At 39.4% G+C, this 20,864-nt stretch overlaps 1 protein-coding gene across 2 annotated transcripts in view; it reads right to left on the bottom strand.

The window, feature by feature from the left end:
• Positions 1–20,864, bottom strand: part of MTHFD1L (methylenetetrahydrofolate dehydrogenase (NADP+ dependent) 1 like) — a 99,863-nt gene that overhangs the window by 50,413 nt on the left and 28,586 nt on the right. For both annotated transcript variants that reach the window (XR_014562497.1, XM_083732245.1), the window contains exons 12-20: positions 20,691–20,827; positions 20,140–20,186; positions 19,406–19,513; positions 18,316–18,390; positions 15,599–15,701; positions 13,919–13,995; positions 12,489–12,629; positions 7,667–7,735; positions 3,718–3,829 (exon numbers count right to left, since the gene is read on the bottom strand). Coding sequence is in view for 1 of the 2 variants with exons in the window: in XM_083732245.1 (XP_083588371.1) it covers positions 3,718–3,829; positions 7,667–7,735; positions 12,489–12,629; positions 13,919–13,995; positions 15,599–15,701; positions 18,316–18,390; positions 19,406–19,513; positions 20,140–20,186; positions 20,691–20,827 (869 nt within the window). In the remaining variant the exon portion in view is untranslated. The remainder of the gene's footprint in view (positions 1–3,717; positions 3,830–7,666; positions 7,736–12,488; positions 12,630–13,918; positions 13,996–15,598; positions 15,702–18,315; positions 18,391–19,405; positions 19,514–20,139; positions 20,187–20,690; positions 20,828–20,864) is intronic.

Raw genomic sequence — 20,864 nt, 5'->3', positions numbered from 1 at the left:
GATTAATATCACACTGACATATAAAAAGACTATGAACAGCCTGACCAAGAAGGCTTGGTGCAAATAGAAAGGCTTCGGTTCTCAATTATTCAGTACAATCGACTGCCATAAAGGCAGCTCTGAGTGGAGTTTTTTAAGAGATGAAAACTCAGTTATTATGGAGGCCAAACTACATGCTATACAGAGAGGTGGATATTAATTAAACTTTTACTCTAGCACAGGCATCAGCTAACATAAAAGAAGAGGGGGTGACTTTTGCCAATTCCCCCTTCCCATTGCGGTCCCCTGTCTCCCCCCCCCCCCCAGGTCCAGAGAGTTCAGCAATCCTCCAGAACAATGTGGAAGGTGGTGTGGGGGGACACAGGCTGCTGCAGAGGCAAAAATTGCATCCTCTTATCCAATGTTAGTGGATGCCCCCACTAGATCAAATGCCATTCTTCAACTAGACTGGTAGCATTGGATATCATCCAAACATGTGTAACAGTAACCCAAGAGTAGCCCTTTTAGGGAGATGAAAAGCCACTTTAGGAGGGGACTTTTTTGGGAGCACATAAGGAGTGGCAGAAAAGGATACTATTCCTTTCCCAGTCTGCCATTTCCAGCTCCAAATCTCCCTCTCAGCTGTCCCACATGGGCTTTCGATTGCAAAGTATCGCTATTCTAGCCTTGTTCAAATAATATAAGTTGATTCACCCATGGATTTTCTTATATTCGGTTTGTTTATGAGAAAATAAATTGCAGAAATGAGGTGGAGGGGAAACAGCTACTACTCTTCTTTGCCAAGCATATCTAATTGGAACCCCCTTATTTTGTGAATTGATAGGAGTGAGCTATGAGAAGCAGCACTTTTGACAGTGTTGCTGGATTTGATTTATGAATTCTTAAAAACAGAAAAAGAGAGACTGACCTCTAGTATTTTTTTTGCCTGTGGGAGACAAAGAATTTTCCTGTGCTAGCTATATTTCACAGTGGGGGGAAATCTGCTGAAATGGCTTATATTGGAGTCTATAAATTATAATCAGAGGTGGCGCTAGAGCAATGTTTGTTAGCAGGAGTCTAACAGGATATTTCAATTATCAGCAGAGCAGTATACATCAAAGTTTTCTAAAAACACAAGTGAACATAAATATTAAAAAGTAAACTGAAAATAAATATTAAAAAGTAAAAAGTGTATCTTTGAATATCTTTTAAAAAACAACAACAACCAGTGGTATTTATATAACAGAAGATAAGAGTTCAAAAGCTCTTGACTTTTATAGTGGTTTTCAATATACTGTCCACTACATCCTTTGAAGTCAGACAGATAGACCATTCTTGCGGCCTCATCCCAATGGGATGCTAGGAGGGTGATATGGGACAGGACATTTTCTATGGTGCCCCCCAGCTGTCTGTGTGGAACTACAATCTACCCCCTCCCAACCGTGGATAGTTCTGATCTGCTGCTGTTATTTGCCCTGTAGCTTACACAATTTTACTGGTGATTTTATAGTACAGTAGTTTTATTTGTATCTCTTTTCTCTGTGTGTGTGTGTGTGTGTGTGTGTGTGCACGCACGCATGCTTTTGTGTATTTTTGTTTTGTTTTGGATCGTGACCATTATTAATTTAACATTTGACCCCCAAAACAGGAAAGGATCACTTTTACTGCTTCAGTAAGCACTGCATTTTCTTAACTATGAAAAGAAATGGAGCTACAAATGCAAGAGAGCGAATGTTATGACACAAGATAGCAAGGTTTTTTGAATTTAACACTCACTGGAGCACTCGACACACAGTGATTTTTCAATGAAGTCAAGCAAAAACAACTATAAAGAACTCTGAACAATGCAAATATTAAGACATCACATGTGCTTTGGTGCCAAACGGGGTTTAAAGCAAAGCATTTACTTCCTTTTTTGGAGAAAGAACTCCCACCAAAGAAATACTGCAAAGCATTTTACAATCTATAAAAAAAAATGCAGATCATTCTTTCTTGTTTCAAACACATATGCTGCACTATTTTTACGCAGTGATTTATAAACCTTTTGTATAAATACACTTTTGAGCATAGATAAGTATATATAATATAAACTTAAATACTTTTGAGCATATACAAGGATTTTTGAAATACAGCTGTGCACATTCTGCACAGATCACTAAGCAGCTACTGCAAATAGTTTTGTTCTGATGAGCATTTCCACTGCAGAATAAAGCAAGTAAATTATTCAGACAACTTATTAAAGCTTACTTCTGCTTAGGTTTACAATACACACAAAGCATGCCAAAATTTCTCCAATTATCTGATAGTGCAAGCACAGAAAGACTCCTATTTTTCTATATGGGTGGGGGAAGGGTGTATTGGGAATACTGTGTATGTTATACAAAGTAGGTTGCATCCAATGTTGCACAATCAGAAGGCAGCATATCTTTCCCTTCTCCTTCCACTCCACAGTCCCCTGTGTCCTCTAAAAAGCCTCTCCAGAGGGTCGGGTGGAGGGGGACCTACCATGTGTTATGTGAATCCAGGGCTGCAGAGGGAGAAGGGAATTGCCTCAAATCAGGGGGAGGTATTAGAACTGACCATGCAGAAAGTCTTGAAATGGAGCCCTTCAGGGAAGTGGGCTAGTCCATGAATTGCCACTTCTTTCTGCATGTTGTGGCCCTCTTGAGCTACAAGAACCATTCACAAGCTCTCTGCACTGGCCTATCCCTCCTCCCGTGTGACTGATCTCTGCCTTTGTTAATCATATTACTTTTTGTTCATTTTATGACTGACTAATTAGTGTCAGTTGAATTTAAAAACTTATTTGTATTGTTTATTATGAATGGCTTCACTCAGTAGAGGTTGTTCTTCCTATCAACATTGTTGTTATTCAATTCAACTTATTGGTCACTTTTCCTTGCGGCAGCTTACAATCATTATGTTTATTTCAGATGATAGCGTGAGTCAATGATTTCAAGCTGTATCTCTGTTTAAGATGTCATTCTGCAAACAGACCTAATTATAAACCATTTGCTTAACTTGGCCGTTTACATAATATTTGTCTGTCTATCTATCTATCTATCTATCTATCTAGTCTTTTGTAGATATTAAATATTAACTAACATATATTTAAATTTTATCATTGTCCTATCCAGGGCTGGTGCAGATGTAATGGCTTAACATTGCTTTGGCATTTCGCTGCAGAACTTGAGGTTCATTGGTCCTTGCTCCTTCTGACTGCATTTCACCACCACCACCACCCTGTTTGTCTTCCCTAGCCAGTACTGCTTCTGATCATCACCAATTTTGCTTCTAGAATCTGATAAACTTCTAAAAGGTACACTTTTCAAGAAAAAATGTACTTTTGAGATCCTCATTGCTAAGGATAATTTTAGCAATGGAATTCAACAAAAAGTTCTCTTTCAATCTGCATTGCTTTGGAACACTATTAAAGAGTTGAAAGCGCCCCTTTAAAACCAACATTATCCCACTGTGAAAACTGGGCAGAAGACAGGAACACTAGCCTGCCTCTGGTTTCACTGGAAATCTAGCCAGGCAAATGGATCCAAGTATAAACATGGAATTCCAAATCAACAATACCTTTTGATCAAGAAAGTATCGAGATCACACACTAAAGTGATGCTACATGAACATGATACACATCACTTGAGTTAAAACAACACTTTGTCATTAATTTCAAATGAAACTACTCCAGCTCCACGTAAACATTCCAAAACAAAAAGAGCTTGTACTCACCTACAAATCCTTCTTTGCCAACCAATTTAAGGGCAATTTTATCTGCCAAAACCGAAGAGTTACCATGAGCAATATTTGCAAAAGGCCCAGCATGCACAAAAACTGGGGTTCCCTAAAAGTATCAAAAGCAAAGGCAGAACTGTAATCAGAGCACAAGAAGAAAGCAACAGTCAAGACCTTTTACATTGTACTGTACTATAGTCTACGTTGCTCTTGTGGAGCAGTGAGGCTTATCGTCTGGAGTGAAGCAGGACAAAGTGGGCTGCTGTAGGACAACAAACAGCCTTTCTGAGAGACCTCAAGGACCATAAGACTGTATCCACAGCAGCAACAGAAAGCTCTGCATCCTGCTTCTATCAGGATAGTTTAGTTTAGTAGGTGTTCTAGGAGGTAGACTGAGATATAAGGCTTTAGTAATTAAGCTTGTATCCATATTTAGAGTTCTACTTTACTTGCTCAGGCAAAACTATTCTTTATAGCAGGCATGGAAGCCTCTGATTCCAACTGGGGACTGTGGCAGAGGCAAAGTGTTAAATCCCCTATGCCATCCCATGCCACACTCCCAATTCAGCTAATCTTTTCTCCCTGCCCAATGCTGGCTATTGCTGTTTTTGTTATTTACCTATATGATAAAACATCATGTCTAGTTTGGCCCCAAGAGCTTTTAGAGCCCCTCCAGCAGCCATGCTAACCAGGGCTGATGCAGAAAATATGGCAGGAACCAGGTTCTTTTATGGATTATGTTGGTATCCACATTCAGGTAGCTGCTTTACTAGTTAAAAACGTTTTCTCGTAATACTCCAGCTGCTGAAGCAATTCCTGCCTACTAAAGAACTCTGAAAAACGCCTTCTTTCCAATTGCTTTTTTTCGCAGGGAAGTGTCAGGTCCGGCACTGCAGCTTCCAACTATTCATTGTCACAAGTCAGCTGCTTTAACTTAGGCTCCTGAGGCCAGTTTCACTGAGGCTGCAATCCTATACCACACTTACCCAGGAGCAAGCCCTATTGAACTCAGTAGGGCTTATGTCTGAGTAGACACATATAGGACTTCAGTATTCATGGTAATTAAAAGAAAAATAGTGTATCTGGTAGCTCTTTTTAAGTTGCATTTGATTCATGGGATTCTAATAAATGTCTATCTGATTCAACAGCTCTAAAATTCCTCTAGGAGACATATGAAAGGGAGAACCTATGGTGATTCCACCTGTGAAAACACAAGTTTTCTTTCATTAATGGAGGAGGCCAGGGGGGTGAGGAAAGGAATGTAATATAAAGACGGGGTGGGGTGGGGGAGTTATCCAAAAGATGGCATTTTGTATCAATGATCTGATAGCTATTCTGCTATGTGCGCTTTGAAACTGAAGTTGGAGGACAATGGCAGAAACAGCAAAAATAGTCCCCGGCGGTATCAGTATCACTGAATAAATACAATATACATTTATTCTTTTCAAACTAATAGAAACTGCCACTGATCATTTGCTATCAGGGAAATAAATTTCAGTAGTTTATGGGTGTCAGTCAGTCAGCAAGCTGCTTTGTACACCAAGCCTTATGGTGAATATTACTGTGCTTGGGTCCTCGCTTGCAGAGCAGTATTTGATTAGTGTTATAACCCATTGAAAGATTTACAGTGCTCCATAAATGCATAGCAGTAGTATTTGAATACTTCCTGAGGGGCTGACAGGAAACAGAAAAGGGTACATTTCAAGCTTTTAAAAAGCTATAATACACACCCACATTTATCTGTCCATTCTCAGAGACCCGTCTCCACATGCTCTCACCAGGTAAGATGTGGTGGATGAATACTGGGAAGGGCCTTTTCAATGAGGGCACCCAGGGATGAAAAATGCATTCACCTGTTGCCTATTTTTCAGTGTTTTCAGGACCAAGTGAAGACCTTTTTATTTTACCAGGCTCTTTAAACTTTGTGTTAAATCTAAAGTTCATGTGATTTGTTTTTTTGTGCGTGTGTCACTGAGATTTCCCCTTCTCCCATTACAGTGGTACCTCAGTTTAAGTACTTAATTTGTTCTGGAGGTCCGTTTTTAACCTGAGGCACCACTTTAGCTAATGGGGCCTCCTGCTGCCGCCGCACCGCCATAGCACGATTTCTTTTCTCATCCTGAAGCAAAGTTCTTAACCTGAAGCACTATTTCTGGGTTAGTGGAGTCTGTAACCTGAAGCGTATGTAACCTGAAGCGTATGTAACCCAAGGTACCACTGTATACCAATTCTGCTTCATATTTTATTGTTCATAGTTGTACTTTTTATTTTTTATTCAGTAACATATAAATATTGTTAAGATAACAAAGTGTAAAAATTGTCCATAGCTAGAATTTGATGTGGCTTCCTCAGGCAGATAAATTATGTTGGGGTTTTCTGAAGAGGGAGGTACAACAACACAATAATGTTATAGTGCTTTACTAAGCAATATCTTCTAACAGCTATTTCATCATGATGTCTATGATTCCCAGTTTTTTATGGAAATATTGTTAAAACATCCATGTACATATCCTATTTGACCACTTAATTGTTGTCTAATAAAACCAAACCAAAATTAGGCTCAGACAAGGCTGATTGTAAAAAAAATAAATCACCACATAACTGTAAACCAAGAAATGTGATAATTCAAACAAGTTTTCAGCCAGGCAATCATGTGTTCTGTTTTAAAGTACACATATGTTATGCAAAACCTCTCTAAGTAAAGATCCAAAATGAAAATATAATGATTTGGGTTCAGAGTGGCTCTTTCTCAAATGGAAGGTGGCTTTCTATTTGTAGAAGGGCTGATAATCCAAATAAGGCTCCTATTAGGGTTCTATCTGCACCTTCAAAGACCATCTCTTCTAGAGCCAGAAGTGGCTCACTGGTTGGGGATGAGCCACTATACTAGCTTTCCAGTATTTATTTATTTTTTCCATATTTTTTTTACCTCACTTGATTGTAGGAAAAACCTCAAAGCAGTTTACAGTGACCAGTAGGCAGGTCACTGTTGCTTACCAGGAAGGCTAATCTAGCAGGGTGGTCAATGCAGTGTAAATGCATTGGTGGGGCAAATCTGGCACTCCTCCTGGATTCTCAAAGGTCATCGGAAGAAGCAGGAAATGGACCCCAAATTGCCACCCCTCTCCTTCTGTGAACAGAGCAGCACTCACAGTTTCTCTGGATCCAAACCAACAGATGCTACTGTTTTTTCCTTGTCGTTTTGCAAGCCAATGGGCTTCCAAGTAAAACTGCCATGCTTAGAAGTAAGTATTTCCTATGCTTCTGTTTCTGAAGTTGCACCAATATCTTTTCTATGAATATATATTTGAATATGGTAAAAGGGTATGTCTTCACAGATACCATGTTTTCTTTAAATAGACATCCCAATTACTTACTGTTTATTTATGACAGGTGACACTTCATTTCAGTTCCTATAAAAGCTGAGGCTGTGATCTCTGTTGCATTTATGTATGCTTAACTCCCATGGAGTGGGCTGGGATTTAAGCTTGTATAGATTGCAGCCTCAATTCTTAACAATCATGTGGATCCTAAGAATGGTAAGTGGAGTTCTGATCACAGAATGGAGCTTTCCTACCTCTCCCCTCCATCCCCTCTCTTCCCAGGCTGCTCCTGAGAGCATCTCAGAAACGATGTGGGGTATGGCAAGGGGGTGCTGAAAGGGAGGTGGGCGGAAATGGCAGAACTCCCCTTGGATCTGCATTTCTAGCACAGGTAATGCTAATTGAAATTCAAATGTTCTTGGACTTGGGAGAGGGGAACCCTCTCTTAACAACATGCCTTGTGAAATGCCCATGCAAATCAAATATGAAAAGGAGGAGTCATGCTGTATAAACAAGCAAATGTTTAATTTCAATGTTAAAAAATAAAAGCACTTTGGCAACTTAGATATAGTCCTTTTAAAAAAGGGAAGAGAAAGGCTGGGGTTACAGATGATTTGACTGACCTCTAATGTCTGCATCAGTGTTGGTTTAATTGCATCCTTCATCAAAACCGCCAAAGCACCAGTTACTCCCTAAAAAAAGGGGAAAAACTGCTTATAACTTGCAGCTTATAAGTTCAAGTAAAGTGGTTTAAAAATCAAAGTGTTTAGCTAAACACAAACCAACACACAGCTGTGAAAAACATTGTTATCTCTATGTAGGGTGGTGCTAAAAGTTCTGGAAATGCCACCTCCACCACTATAAATTCTGAATGGGAGGTAACAAAGCTTCTGAGTTATACAATTCAATACAACACAATTTTAAAAGTAATACATACACTGAACATGGAAATGTTTTAAGGCACAGACCCACACATTGTAGCTTGCCTTTCTTAGCTAGCCATGACTTACTATTTTTACCAGCCTCACCCACTTCCCCAAGATGATTGTACAATATATGGTGGTGGTCATTTGCTTAGAGGACACATTTACAGAAGAAAAGTCTTTCAACAGCTTTCACAAAGAGAAGTGTGGTGGGGCTGCGCCACTCATCTGAACCTTCATTTGGTTGACGAACTACTACATATGTATGTTGGGATGGAGATGGGAAAGGAGAAGGAGAAGACATGGTCAGTGTAGTGCAAATGCATTGGAAGGAGCACTGAATTGTATCCATCAGGCGTGTTTGCACTGCACAAACCTTGCCACTCCCTCCCTCCGACAATCCATCCCAGTAAGCAGTAATGCCAGAGCTAGGTCAGGTGAGCAGCATAGCCACACCACTTGATACTGATAACTACTGGTGATAATAAAAAGGTAAAGGTAAAGGTAAAGGTACCCCTGCCCGTACGGGCCAGTCTTGACAGACTCTGGGGTTGTGCGCCCATCTCACTCAAGAGGCCAGGGGCCAGCGCTGTCCGGAGACACTTCCGGGTCATGTGGCCAGCGTGACATCGCTGCTCTGGCGAGCCAGAGCCACACACGGAAACGCCGTTTACCTTCCCGCTGGTAAGCGGTCCCTATTTATCTACTTGCACCCGGAGGTGCTTTCGAACTGCTAGGTTGGCAGGCGCTGGGACCGAGCAGCGGGAGTGCACCCCGCCGCAGGGATTCGAACCCCTGACCTTTCGATCGGCAAGTCCTAGGCGCTGAGGCTTTAACCCACAGCGCCACCTGCGTCCCCAACTGGTGATAATAGTTTAATGCAATCTCCAGGTTCAGAGTGTGGTCTTCAGTATGCTTCTGAATACCAGCTGCTGGGGAACAGGAGAAGGCTACTGCCATCACCTTCTGCTTGTGGGTTTCCCACAGGCATTTGGTTGTAGGAAACAGGGAGATAGTCTAAATGGAGTCTGACATTAAAACCACAGGGTAGATGCCCTTTTCTGTAGGTACTCAAACAGTTCCAGCCAGGAAACCAAGTTCTCCATAACAAACAAGATGAATTTTAACAGGGAAAAATGTAAAGTATTGCACTTGGGCAAAAAAATGAGAGGCACAAATACAAGATGGGTGACACCTGGCTTGAGAGCAGTACATGTGAAAAGGATCTAGGAGTCTTGATTGACCACAAACTTGACATGAGCCAACAGTGTGATGCGGCAGCTAAAAAAGCCAATGCAATTCTGGGCTGCATCAATAGGAGTATAGCATCTAGATCAAGGGAAGTAATAGTGCCACTGTGTTCTGCTCTGTTCAGACCTCACCTGGAGTACTGTGTCCAGTTCTGGGCACCACAGTTCAAGAAGGACACTGACAAACTGGAACGTGTCCAGAGGAGGGCAACCAAAATGGTCAAAGGCCTGGAAACGATGCCTTATGAGGAACGGCTAAGGGAGCTGGGCATGTTTAGCCTGGAGAAGAGGAGGTTAAGGGGTGATATGATAGCCATGTTCAAATATATAAAAGGATGTCACATAGAGGAGGGAGAAAGGTTGTTTTCTGCTGCTCCAGAGAAGCGGACACGGAGCAATGGATCCAAACTACAAGAAAGAAGATTCCACCTAAACATTAGGAAGAACTTCCTGACAATAAGAGCTGTTCGACAGTGGAATTTGCTGCCAAGGAGTGTGGTGAAGTCTCCTTCTTTGGAGTTCTTTAAGCAGAGGCTTGACAACCATATGTCAGGAGTGCTCTGATGGTGTTTCCTGCTTGGCAGGGGGTTGGACTCGATGGCCCTTGTGGTCTCTTCCAACTCTATGATTCTATGATTCTAGGTGGCACTGGACAATTTGCTATCGATAAAGAAGGCTGCAGTCAACATCCAAGCTTCTTCCTCGTGGCTATTCCTAACCCATTTTCCTGCTCTTTAGGGGTTGATGCAGTGTCTCTAATAACACATTGTTTTCACTGAGGAACAGAGGTTCAGAAACTGCCCCCCATTAAACATTGAATTCTGTTTGATAACTGTCTCAATGCACATTTATGGTATGATAATCCAGATACTCTCTCATTGGATATTTTGCTTGATCAAGTTTGAAATAAAACCTCCTAGGAACTGGTTGTTTTAAAAGGAAAGAAAGAACTCCATAAAGAATTAAAACATGCCTTACATAAAGACACCACAAACACAACTGGAGCCTAGGGTTCCAAGACAATATCCTCACCATTATGCTATTTGTAAAATGAGTATATTCAATGTGAAAAAGAGTCCTCATGAAGTAATTTGAGAAGCTTCCTTACTAAACAAATAGCTACATATTTATTTAATATTCCTCATGGCTGCTGAAATACTAATCTTGGGCATGCCAGTTTAATTTGCCATGGAGATATGGCATCTGTCTATCAAACATTTTACGATAATACCGCAGCCAAATTGCAATCTACTCTTCAGAACCCTGCTCAATGAGCACCATATTTTGGCAACAAATTCTGTAGTTCAATTACAGAGGATGGCTTTTAAAAATCCATTACACTTGTGAAAGGAGCCTCTGAGTTTATGAAATATTCAATTTATCTTTTCTTTTCTGCCTCCTCCCACCTCCAGCCCTTGAGCATCTGGTTTTCATCTCCTAGTGTGTATTTTAGATTTTATTACAGTACACTGAAAATGTGGTATAGCACCCTGAAATTAAGAGCAATTGCATATTTGCATGGTATATTAAACATTATTCACATATGAAACAAATGAAACAAATGAAAGAGAGGAGGAATTAGAGTTTAGGTTGAACATTAAATAATGAATTGAAGGCTACTTGTAAAAACATCAATTCAATATAGGGAAAGTTAAGCAACTTTAAAAATGGGTTCGTTTTGAACCCACGCTGAGTGTTAATGGAAGCAGGCACTCAGAGTGACATTAAAATATTTCTGAAACCTAAAATTTAGGACACTGTTCTATTCTACAAAAAAAAAAATATTTGCAGCTGCACTCCCAATGTTTAATTTGCAAACTCCAGTCCTGCTTTTGCAGGCTCAGGAATGTATGCATGTAAGACATGTTTTTTGAATAATTATTTATTTGGACATATATATCCTGCCCTTTCTATGATAAAATAATACTTAAGGCAGGTTACAGATAAAATTAAAAACAATCTTAATAAAAAAAATCAAAACAAACAGCAGTGGAAACAGCATCATGAAGCATCACTTTCTAAACTTGTTCTATTCTCTTAGCCCATTTATCAAGGAGAGCATGCAGAGATGCTGGCATGTAGTCATATGCATATAACCTGATTATCTTTGCAAAGGTCTGTGATTAACAGCAGGGGTGGCCAAATGCTCACCTTCCAAGTATCTCTGTCTGTCTCCTCCAGGCCACACCCTTCACTAGTCTTGCTTTGCTTGGCTGGAACTCAGACAATGCCTCTTACGTGCTTTGATGGAGAACAGAGAGTGGTGTGTGACCATATACATAAACTAGTAAAGTTAAAGGTAAAGGGACCCCTGATTATTAGGTCCAGTCGTGGACAACTCTGGGGTTGCGGCGTTCATCTCGCGCTATAGGCCGAGGGAGACAGCGTACAGCATCCGGGTCATGGGGCCAGTATGACAGAGCCACTTCTGGCAAACCAGAGCAGCGCACGGAAACGCCGTTTACCTTCCCGCCGGAGCGGTATCTATTTATCTACTTGCGCTTTGACGTGCTTTCAAACTGCTAGGTTGGCAGGAGCAGGGAACGAGCAACGGGAGCTTACCCTGTCACGGGGATTCAAACTGTCGACCTTCTGATCGGCAAGCCCTAGGCTCTGTGGTTTAATCCACAGCACCACCCGTGTCCCATACATAAACTAGCCTTCTGTAAAAAATTAACTGCTCTGTCCACTTTTGCTTCTGGCCCCACCCACTACTGGAATGTGACCTCCAGAAGATTGTCCAGAGGGGAATGTGGCTCTGGGGCTGAATGAAGGTCCCTCTCTCAGTTTAGAGTATTGATCGAACATAGCATTATAAAGGGGAACGAAACAAGACATCTCTAACCCCTCACAGGGACATATAATTAGAACAAAGCTGCAGCTCTTCCTGAATCAGGATGGTATGATGGGACAAGTGGAAAAGCTATCAACTTGCCCTGGTTCTATGTGAATTAATAAAAATCCTTTGCTAAAGTGAATTAATCCTACTATATTTTCCTGGCAAAGGTGAAGAAGGTGAACAGTCTCTCTGAAAACTCCTGAAAACTTTTGCCCCTCTGCCAGTCTGTTGCTGCCCACCTTTTGAAAATCACCGATATAGGTGGGATGAGTTGTTAGAAACAGAAAATAACCCACAGTTTTGACCAAATTTGACTCTTCTGGCCATAAGGTGCACCCCAGATACACACTGTCCCTGAATGTGGATTTTTATAAGAGCTGCATTGTGTCTTAATAAGCAAAAGTAACAAGAAGAATGCTGAGGTGATCCATACCAAATCCTCTGCTGTCACTGGTTGTCCTTTTTTGTCGTTAGCAACGACAATTTTCCCCATTCTTTCTTTCATATCTGACAGACCACTGGCCAGTGCTAGGATTGCCATGATTTCACTTGCAACAGCTATATCAAACTGAGTCTGTAAAAAGAAAAGTACAAGTTTATGAAACAAGAGACACCTGGAGTTCTAATCCATAGCTGGGAATCTGATGAACGCCACCTTGAGTTCCACCAAGGAAGAAAGGTGGGCTACAAATGAAAGCAATAAAAGAAGATGGCATACCACCAGTGGGCAAAGCTGATAAGCATCAGCACAGAACATGGATAGTCGCCATCTGAGTTTGGATTACTGACTGTATACAGATGAGCTCTGTGGCTTGAGCACATAGCCAGTTCATTCACTTCTCACTTTGCATGAGCCAGCAAACTAGTTTCATGTGAACTTGAAAACTAAGGTTAACAGCTTCAGAACAAGACAGGGTGTTAAGACTTAATACTGGCTTATTGTTTTTCATTTTTAACCTTTCTGCTTTTAAATTGTATTAAACTTTTAATGCTTTTATTGTATGGTTTTTAAAAAATCTTCTTAATGCTATAAACCACTTCCTGATAGGCTTTGTGATCTAGTGGTATATAAATACATATATATATAAAGCCATTGATACTATTTACTTGGTTCAGGTGGACTGGAAAGTTATAGTTAATTGAAGAGTTCTTGGTTTGTCCATGCTGTTAAACCCAACATTGTCATCTCCCTCCATAGCTGCTCAGATCTCTAGGGAAGTGTACGTAAAAAAAAACTTGAGCTTGTTTTGTGACACTTCATCCAGAATAACTGCCCTCTGTCTTCCACATTATACTTGAAGTAGATTATATTTTCCATCTGGTAAACTTTCGCTTAGATCTAACATATTAAATATGGCTACTGTTTAGAAGTAGGCTTGCCAAACGCAATGCTCACTGTTTAGTAATGTCACAACAAAGACAGTGTGCATGAAAAAACAACAATGAACTTGGCTTATCGGCAGAGTTACAATGATGAGTTCTCTTTTGGACTTTTCTCAAATATTGATATTACATTGTTCTGTTTTTTAATGAGATTTAGACTACATTTCTATGAAAACTTACTAGCATGTATCCCCTTTGGATGCAGGGGGACTTACATGCAAGTAAACATACATATTTATTTATTTATTGATGTATTTTCCCCATACATCAATGCAATGTTGATCACCATACTTGATAACTACATGAAAACTATTGCTTTAGAACCACTACCATACACTAAGCCAAGATTAGCTGCAAATTAATTCATATCTAAAACCATTAAGCAACCAGTTCTTCAACAATTAAAAATATATTAGTAAGGAAACATTTTTAATGATCAAAAGAAATGTCTTCTCCAAACACAGTCAGAACTTTACCTACCTGACGAGAAAATCCTTTTTCTGTACTTGCTTGTCCAACTGTTATTTTTCTAAGAAATCGATCGTTTGTATCTACCACTGAAAGGGGGAAAAAAACATTTAGCAAAAAAAAGAGAGAAGGAACTATTTCTACATCTTATCCTGTTAATGTGATACATAAAAACATTTATTTTTAAATGTGTGCATCTTCTCCTGTGTAACAAATCTAACACTTCTTTATAAGACTCGAAGCTCTGCAGCATGGCAGAATATTGTGAAAGCCTCATGATGGTTCAGGTTTGCTGCAAACTTTCAGGTAGGGCTAGAGCAATGGTGATGTCACCTTATCACAACACATTCTGCTACAGAGATTGCTCCTCCTTCTGATTGGCAAAATACGATTCTGGCTTTTGTTAGGAAACTCCTCCTTTACTTCAAGTTGTCAACACTCTAAAATGGATGTAAGACCAGAAAATACTTCCAGAAAGATGCTTTGTAAAAACTGAAAATTAGGATGTGAAACAAGAATGTCTATAATATTTTCTACACCCAATCAGTATGTTCAATATACTTTTAAGTATTAATGTTCAGTTCAGAGCATGATATAAAAGCTTTAAAAATCTCAGAAGATTTAAACAACTTCTGATTACTCTTACTGTATATTGTTTATTAGACAAATACCATCTGAATAATCCAGATTATGCTTTGAAAACAGACATGAGGGATGTTGGGAATGTGTATATAATCTGAAGAATTTAAACAACTACATACTTACTACAGTATGAACAGAAACATGAAAAGGAAAATGTTAGGGGCTTACAAGAAATGCATATTCTTATCTAGTTGAAAAGATGCAGCTGGTTTTCTACTGCTACTTAAAATGCAGAAATTTAAGGGAAGACACTTTTTTAAAAACAATACATTTGACAACGTCCATGTCCAATAGCAAGGGTCAAAAAAGCATGGTACTACCTACAAACAAAGTTTAAATAGGTTATCTGCAACCAGACTATCACTAAATCATTTTGTTTAAAACTCCATTGTTTCGAATCACTACCCTGCTGAATGTATGGATGCCAGGAGGCATAGTCAGTAGGTACAGCAGTGGGTTGTAGCTAACAAGGGGGGGTCTGAAAGTGTCTACAGACTACCAAGCTGCTGGTGTCTACTTCCAACACCATCCTTTCACCAAGTCCTATGGCAGGGAAGGAAAGGGTGTGGTTTGTCTTCCTTTGGGCTAGGCTCTTTTTGCCTCTTGCAGGAGATTATTCTGCAAGTATTCTGCAAGGAGAAGGCAAATCCCCAGCCTTTATTTTGGACTTTTGCAGAAAGCACAAACAGTCTGGATTCCTAGAATCACAGCTTTAAAGACATTTTGGGATTCCAGGATATTAAAAGAAAGAAAAACCAAAGAAAAAACAATGGCATTTTCTAGCTTGCTACAAGGGATATTTCTTCCATTCTCCACATTAGAAATAAAAAGAACATACAGAAAAATCATGGCCATGTTTATTTAGAAATCTGTTTTTTTTCTGGCAACAGTCCAAGCCTAAATAATAGCCTATAATAGTTGTGCCTGCTATTATCAAGAAAACTTAGTTCAGTTTATATTTTCACAAGCATCTGGCCCACCATGGCACAATATGCACTAGATAAACTTTTGCTTTTATCCAGCAGGCTCCTCTTATATTCTGACACCTACCTCTTTGCCATGTTATCGTGGATGTGTCTATGTCTAGTCTTGCAAATCTGCTAATCTCATCATCTGTTAATGAGCCAGGATCCGTTTTTGTTATTCCCAGCCTCTAGAAAAAGAAACCAAAAAGAAGAAAAATGATACATGAGGAAGATTGCTGCTTGAAAAAGCTACATCAACACCTACTCAGTTCTAAAACCCACCACAGTACATGCTGTGGCCAATTCAAGCCACAATGGTGTGTGCTGAAGAGGTCACATGACCAGCTCACAAATGCTAAGCTCAATGGAGATTGGTTTTCAGCTCATCACTGCAAAGGCCAGCTGACATCCAGTTATATTTTTTAGTTGAAGTCCATAGTGAAGGAGCTTTGTGCAGCAGATTATATGCAACCTTGTTTCTAATTCTCTTGTGAAACTGTCCATAAGGCCTAAGAACTATTGACCAGAAGTAGCCACATACAACTGAAGGTGATATTACTCTCTGTCCAATACTGATCAATCAGGACCTTGTTTGCTTGAAGGGAATATTTCTCTCCAGTTGAATTCAGACACCTTTTATGATATCACAATGCTACTTGTATACAATTTTTTCCTTCATAATGAAAAGCTCATCTCAGGGCTCATTGTTATTATTGGAGTTGGACTCTTTTAATAAAAAAGAGCTGAGGCATTACCCTTTTAAACTATTATCCTAAAAATATATATTCAATTCCTTTGCTTTAGCAGACCTTCCAGTCCAAAAAATTGGCCTCAGCAACATCTCCAATTAGCCTTACTATTTCTACCCTTTATTGGCCTCAGCAACATCTCCAATTAGCCTTACTATTTCTACCCTTTATTCTGTAAGAACTAGTGAATCACAATTCAAAAGCTGGAAACAAAAAGGGCTACAAACAATAAGAGACCTCTGTAGGGAAAGAAAACCTATTACTGGAGTAAAAATAAAAGCACAATTAGGTAACCTTGAAACAAATTGGTGGTTCATACACGAAATTATAGATTTCTCTCTAACCCAACAATATTGTTTCCAGGCACCAGAGCGTTAAAACCTATTGAACAACTAATTTTAAATTCTATCTACGCACCCAAAAATTTACTCTGAAATATCTACAAGATTATCTGTGATGTGATGACAGGGGATCTAATCTCCTTAAAATCTATATGGAAAACAGATTTACTCAGTGAAATTGATAATGCAGACTGGCAAAAACTTTGGAGGGAAAAATCTTTTAAGTCAGTGTCAGCTAAAATGAGAGAAAATAGTTTAAAAACAATTCACAGATGCCACCACACACCTGTAAAATGCCACAGTTTAAGCTCTCATTCAAGTCCTTTTTGTTGGAGAGAATGTCAACATTTAGGTTCATATTTCCATATGTGGTGGGAATGCAAACCTGGACATTTACTTTGGAAAATGGTATTTATTATGGAACAGGCGATGCAACCTGATCTGAGGCTAGGTTGATTAAATCTGTTTATAGATGGCTATAAGAATTTACTGTTTAAGGACCTATTAATCTTTTCATGTCTGCAACTAGAAATACATTAACACAATACTGGAAAACAGCTACTAACTTAACTTTAGAGACATGATGGGATAGACTATGGAACATAGCTCTTATGGAAAAAGCAGAAAAGCATCAACCAGAAGAGCACTAATGAGTGCAAAGTCCAAACAATATTTTGAAACTGTATGGTACATGTTTAATCAGCACACTGGAAAGGTGAATGTTATTCCCCTACAACCAGCTAACCATGGCTCACACTGGGACAAACTTTTAAGACTCCTAGCTGCTATAATAAACTCTAAAGTATCATAAAATCTGCTTAATGTTTGACTTTGTACATGCATGGGAATGTTTCTTGAGGGGTGGGGGTTATATGGAGATTGTTTGTTACATGTATTTTTAGAAACTGAAAGTTAAAAAAGTAAAATACACATTTTTAAAAAAAGTCAATGACAGTTTAGAATTTTAAAAGCATTGGGCTACATTGCCATTGCCACCCAGCGATAACAGGAGACACAGACTGGTGTCATATACTGACTGGGGTCACTTTCCTTATGACCACCTGTTTTGGGGAAACTGGAATCTGTTGCAAGCACAGTTTCGAAGCGCCCTAGGTAGTGCTATTTGCAGGTTTCTCCAGACCCATAAAGACTCCAAAACACAGAGATAGTTCACTGGGGCTGATGGAAGGCAGAAGGTAGTTTCCAAACAACCAGGTTGCTTTACTCACCACCAAAGTCACTTAGATGCTGCCTAGTGGGAGTTTGACTAGTTTGTCTAATTGGATACATTTTCAACACGCTCCAGCAGTGCACTCCTATGTGTGTTTACTCAGAAAAACCCCCACTGGGTTCAAGAGGCCTTACCCCCAGATAAAGGTACACTGGACTGCAGCTTAAAAGCTGAGACACTTTCTATAAACTGTGACAATCTCACTTACTGAATATGTGATAAAGTTGAAATACTCATATAATGCCTTCCTGCAGAGACAACACAATTCTATCTGACTACATAAATCACTATGAGATGGAGACAAATGATTGATTCATTTAAACCTATATTTGTTTGGGGACCGTTTGACCTTATTAGTTAAAAAATAGGAAACTCTAATTATTATAAGCCAAATCAGTTTAAATTCATTATTTTTTTAAGAGACCCAAGGTCTTCTAAAAGAATCCATAAAATATTACTGAAAGTTTAAAAGGCCACTTACTTTCAGACGTGCAAGCTGAATGGCTGAAAATTTTCTCTCTCCATGAACTAATGGAACCAATCTATTATATAAGGCCTGCAAAGAACATACAGTATAATGAAAATCAGAAGGCAAAGTGCCAGTCCCCCATCAAGGATCATAAAGTGCAGTCCTGATTCTGCTAATAACTGAGCATGCATTTTCCAATTCTATTCCAAATTGGTCTCTACCCATTACAGCTTCTGAGACATTCTTCTTCCCATTTAAAGGGCAATTGATACAAAATTAACAACTTTCATAACCAGCAAAATGTCTTTCATCTGCTCAGGAAAGAGGGTTTGCATATTGCGAGTAATTCCACCACACAGAGCCCATGCCGCACTTCCTTTGGGATTACTGGACCCTTAGGGAAGGACTTTAGAGCTCCACTCAGCAGAACAACAAGGTTCCCCAAGCATGGCAGTATTGGCTCACCACATTTTGAAGTAAATACATATTACAATCTAAAAACAAGGGCTCCCATAAGGCCACAAAGGTTCTGCAATTATCAGATGGCACTGCTCCTTAGGATCTTTATCAGTATGGACTAAACACTCAGTTTCTGGGACAGAAGGCGAGAGTTCCCTTAACTACTGCCATGCCCTCAAGAACAGCATTTTCCTTCAAGAAGTGAATTACATCCTTTCCATTATAAACCTAAACCTCTTCTCTGGCAACCTCAAAAGCCCAGCACTGAGAATCCAAAATGCTGTTTTTTGGTCCGTCTAGAACAGAGGTAGCCAGTGTGTTGCCCTCCAGGTGTTGCATGTCTACATCTCCCAGCATTTCTAACCATTGGCCGTGCTGGCTAGGGCTGATGGGAGTTGGAATCCAGCAACATCTGGAGGACAGCATGTTAATTACCTCTGCTCCAAACTGTGACAAAAATGCTGGCTCTGTATATAGATGAACCTTGAGTGGAAAAGGTCTCTAAATCCACTGGATTACACCAAAACATATACACAAATTATTAAATGGCCAATAATGAATTATTTGTATTTCAGGAAATGCAGTATTCACAGTAACAATCAGATAACATTAGTGATGGAAATTATAAAATGGTTGGGTTTACCTTATCAGACTGAGTATTTTCATGCAGAATCCTTGCATCTATAGCAGCAGCCAGCAAATTATTTGCTGCAGTAATGGCATGAATATCTCCAGTTAAGTGAAGATTGAACTACGGATGAATTAAAAATGAGAAAAACATTCATTTTGAGCCGACTGGTAAAACCCATCCAAGCCCTTTCACTTGTGGGATTAATAGCTCAGTTAAACAACTTTCAAATTGTTGTGGAAATATGATTAAATCATCATCATTGTAGCTGAAGAGATTTAATAGGCGAGAGAGGGTCTCAGTTCAGTGGATGATAGTTTATAGCCAACACAACTAAAGTACAGATGAATTAAGACGAGCTGGAAAATAAGTTTTAGCTAGGATGCAGCAACCTGCAATTTGATTCATACATTCATGCTTTTTTATTTATGATGTGAATGTTGAAGGACAGAATATACTGTGTACTTCAAAATGATTGTGTGAACTTATATTGGAAACAGAATGCTGGGTGGATGGCTGGTTCATGTTCCCATGAATTTCATAACACAATTGAGCAAAAGTGTCTCAAACCAAGACAAAAAGTACAGTATGAGAAAATTAATGGCATTACACAAGGGATGAAAGTTAATCTGCTGATTAAAGAGATTTCAAAGAAATGAATATTTGTGTCTGTATGTATTTACTCTTTGACAACAGAAAGAGAGGCGCTAAAGTCCATATTCAATGGTGCAAAGAAAATTTTAGCTTACCTCTTCCATTGGGATGACTTGAGCATATCCGCCCCCTGCTGCTCCACCTATGCAGCAAATGAAATGCTTATGTTACATTAGTAAAACTATTCTGAAGGAAGGCTTGAATAAACCATAAAAGAAGAAATGGAATGATGCAAAATTTTGAGTCTCTAATGAGATTCAGAAAACAAAGAGTATTCCACTAAGCATGGCCCACAAGTATGGATGGGAAATATTGAGATACATTTCAGAGGTAGCAAACTGAAAGTGTGGATGTGTGGGTAAAAATACACAAAAGCACACACTGAAAAGTCTACCCACATACACATTGACACCCTGGTGTGGAAACAGTCTCAGCTGTGTATCTATGAAATAGATAATCACCCACATGATAAAGCTGTGTGCATATCTTGAAAGTCTACAAAAATTGTTATGCACCTACTCTCTGGACATGCCTTTAAAATCAAAGAAAAAGAACAACTCTAAAACACACGAATATTTCCCCGGTTTCCTTTAGCCAAAACAGTCCAGAAGCTATATTATACTGTATAATATGAAAGAATTAGTACCTTTAACACCAAATGTAGGTCCTTGAGAAGGCTGCCTCAGACAGGCAAAGGAATTTACTTTAAGGTGGGCTGTCAGAGCCTGAACGAGGCCAATTGTCACAGTGCTCTTTCCTTCTCCAAGTGGGGTTGGTGTAATCCTAACAACACGGGAGGATGAAATGTATAAAATCAATA

The sequence above is a fragment of the Podarcis gaigeae genome (assembly GCF_964106915.1).
Source record: "Podarcis gaigeae genome assembly, chromosome: 3".
NCBI classification, from domain to species: domain Eukaryota; kingdom Metazoa; phylum Chordata; class Lepidosauria; order Squamata; family Lacertidae; genus Podarcis; species Podarcis gaigeae.
This window is presented reverse-complemented; position numbering and strand designations above follow the sequence as displayed.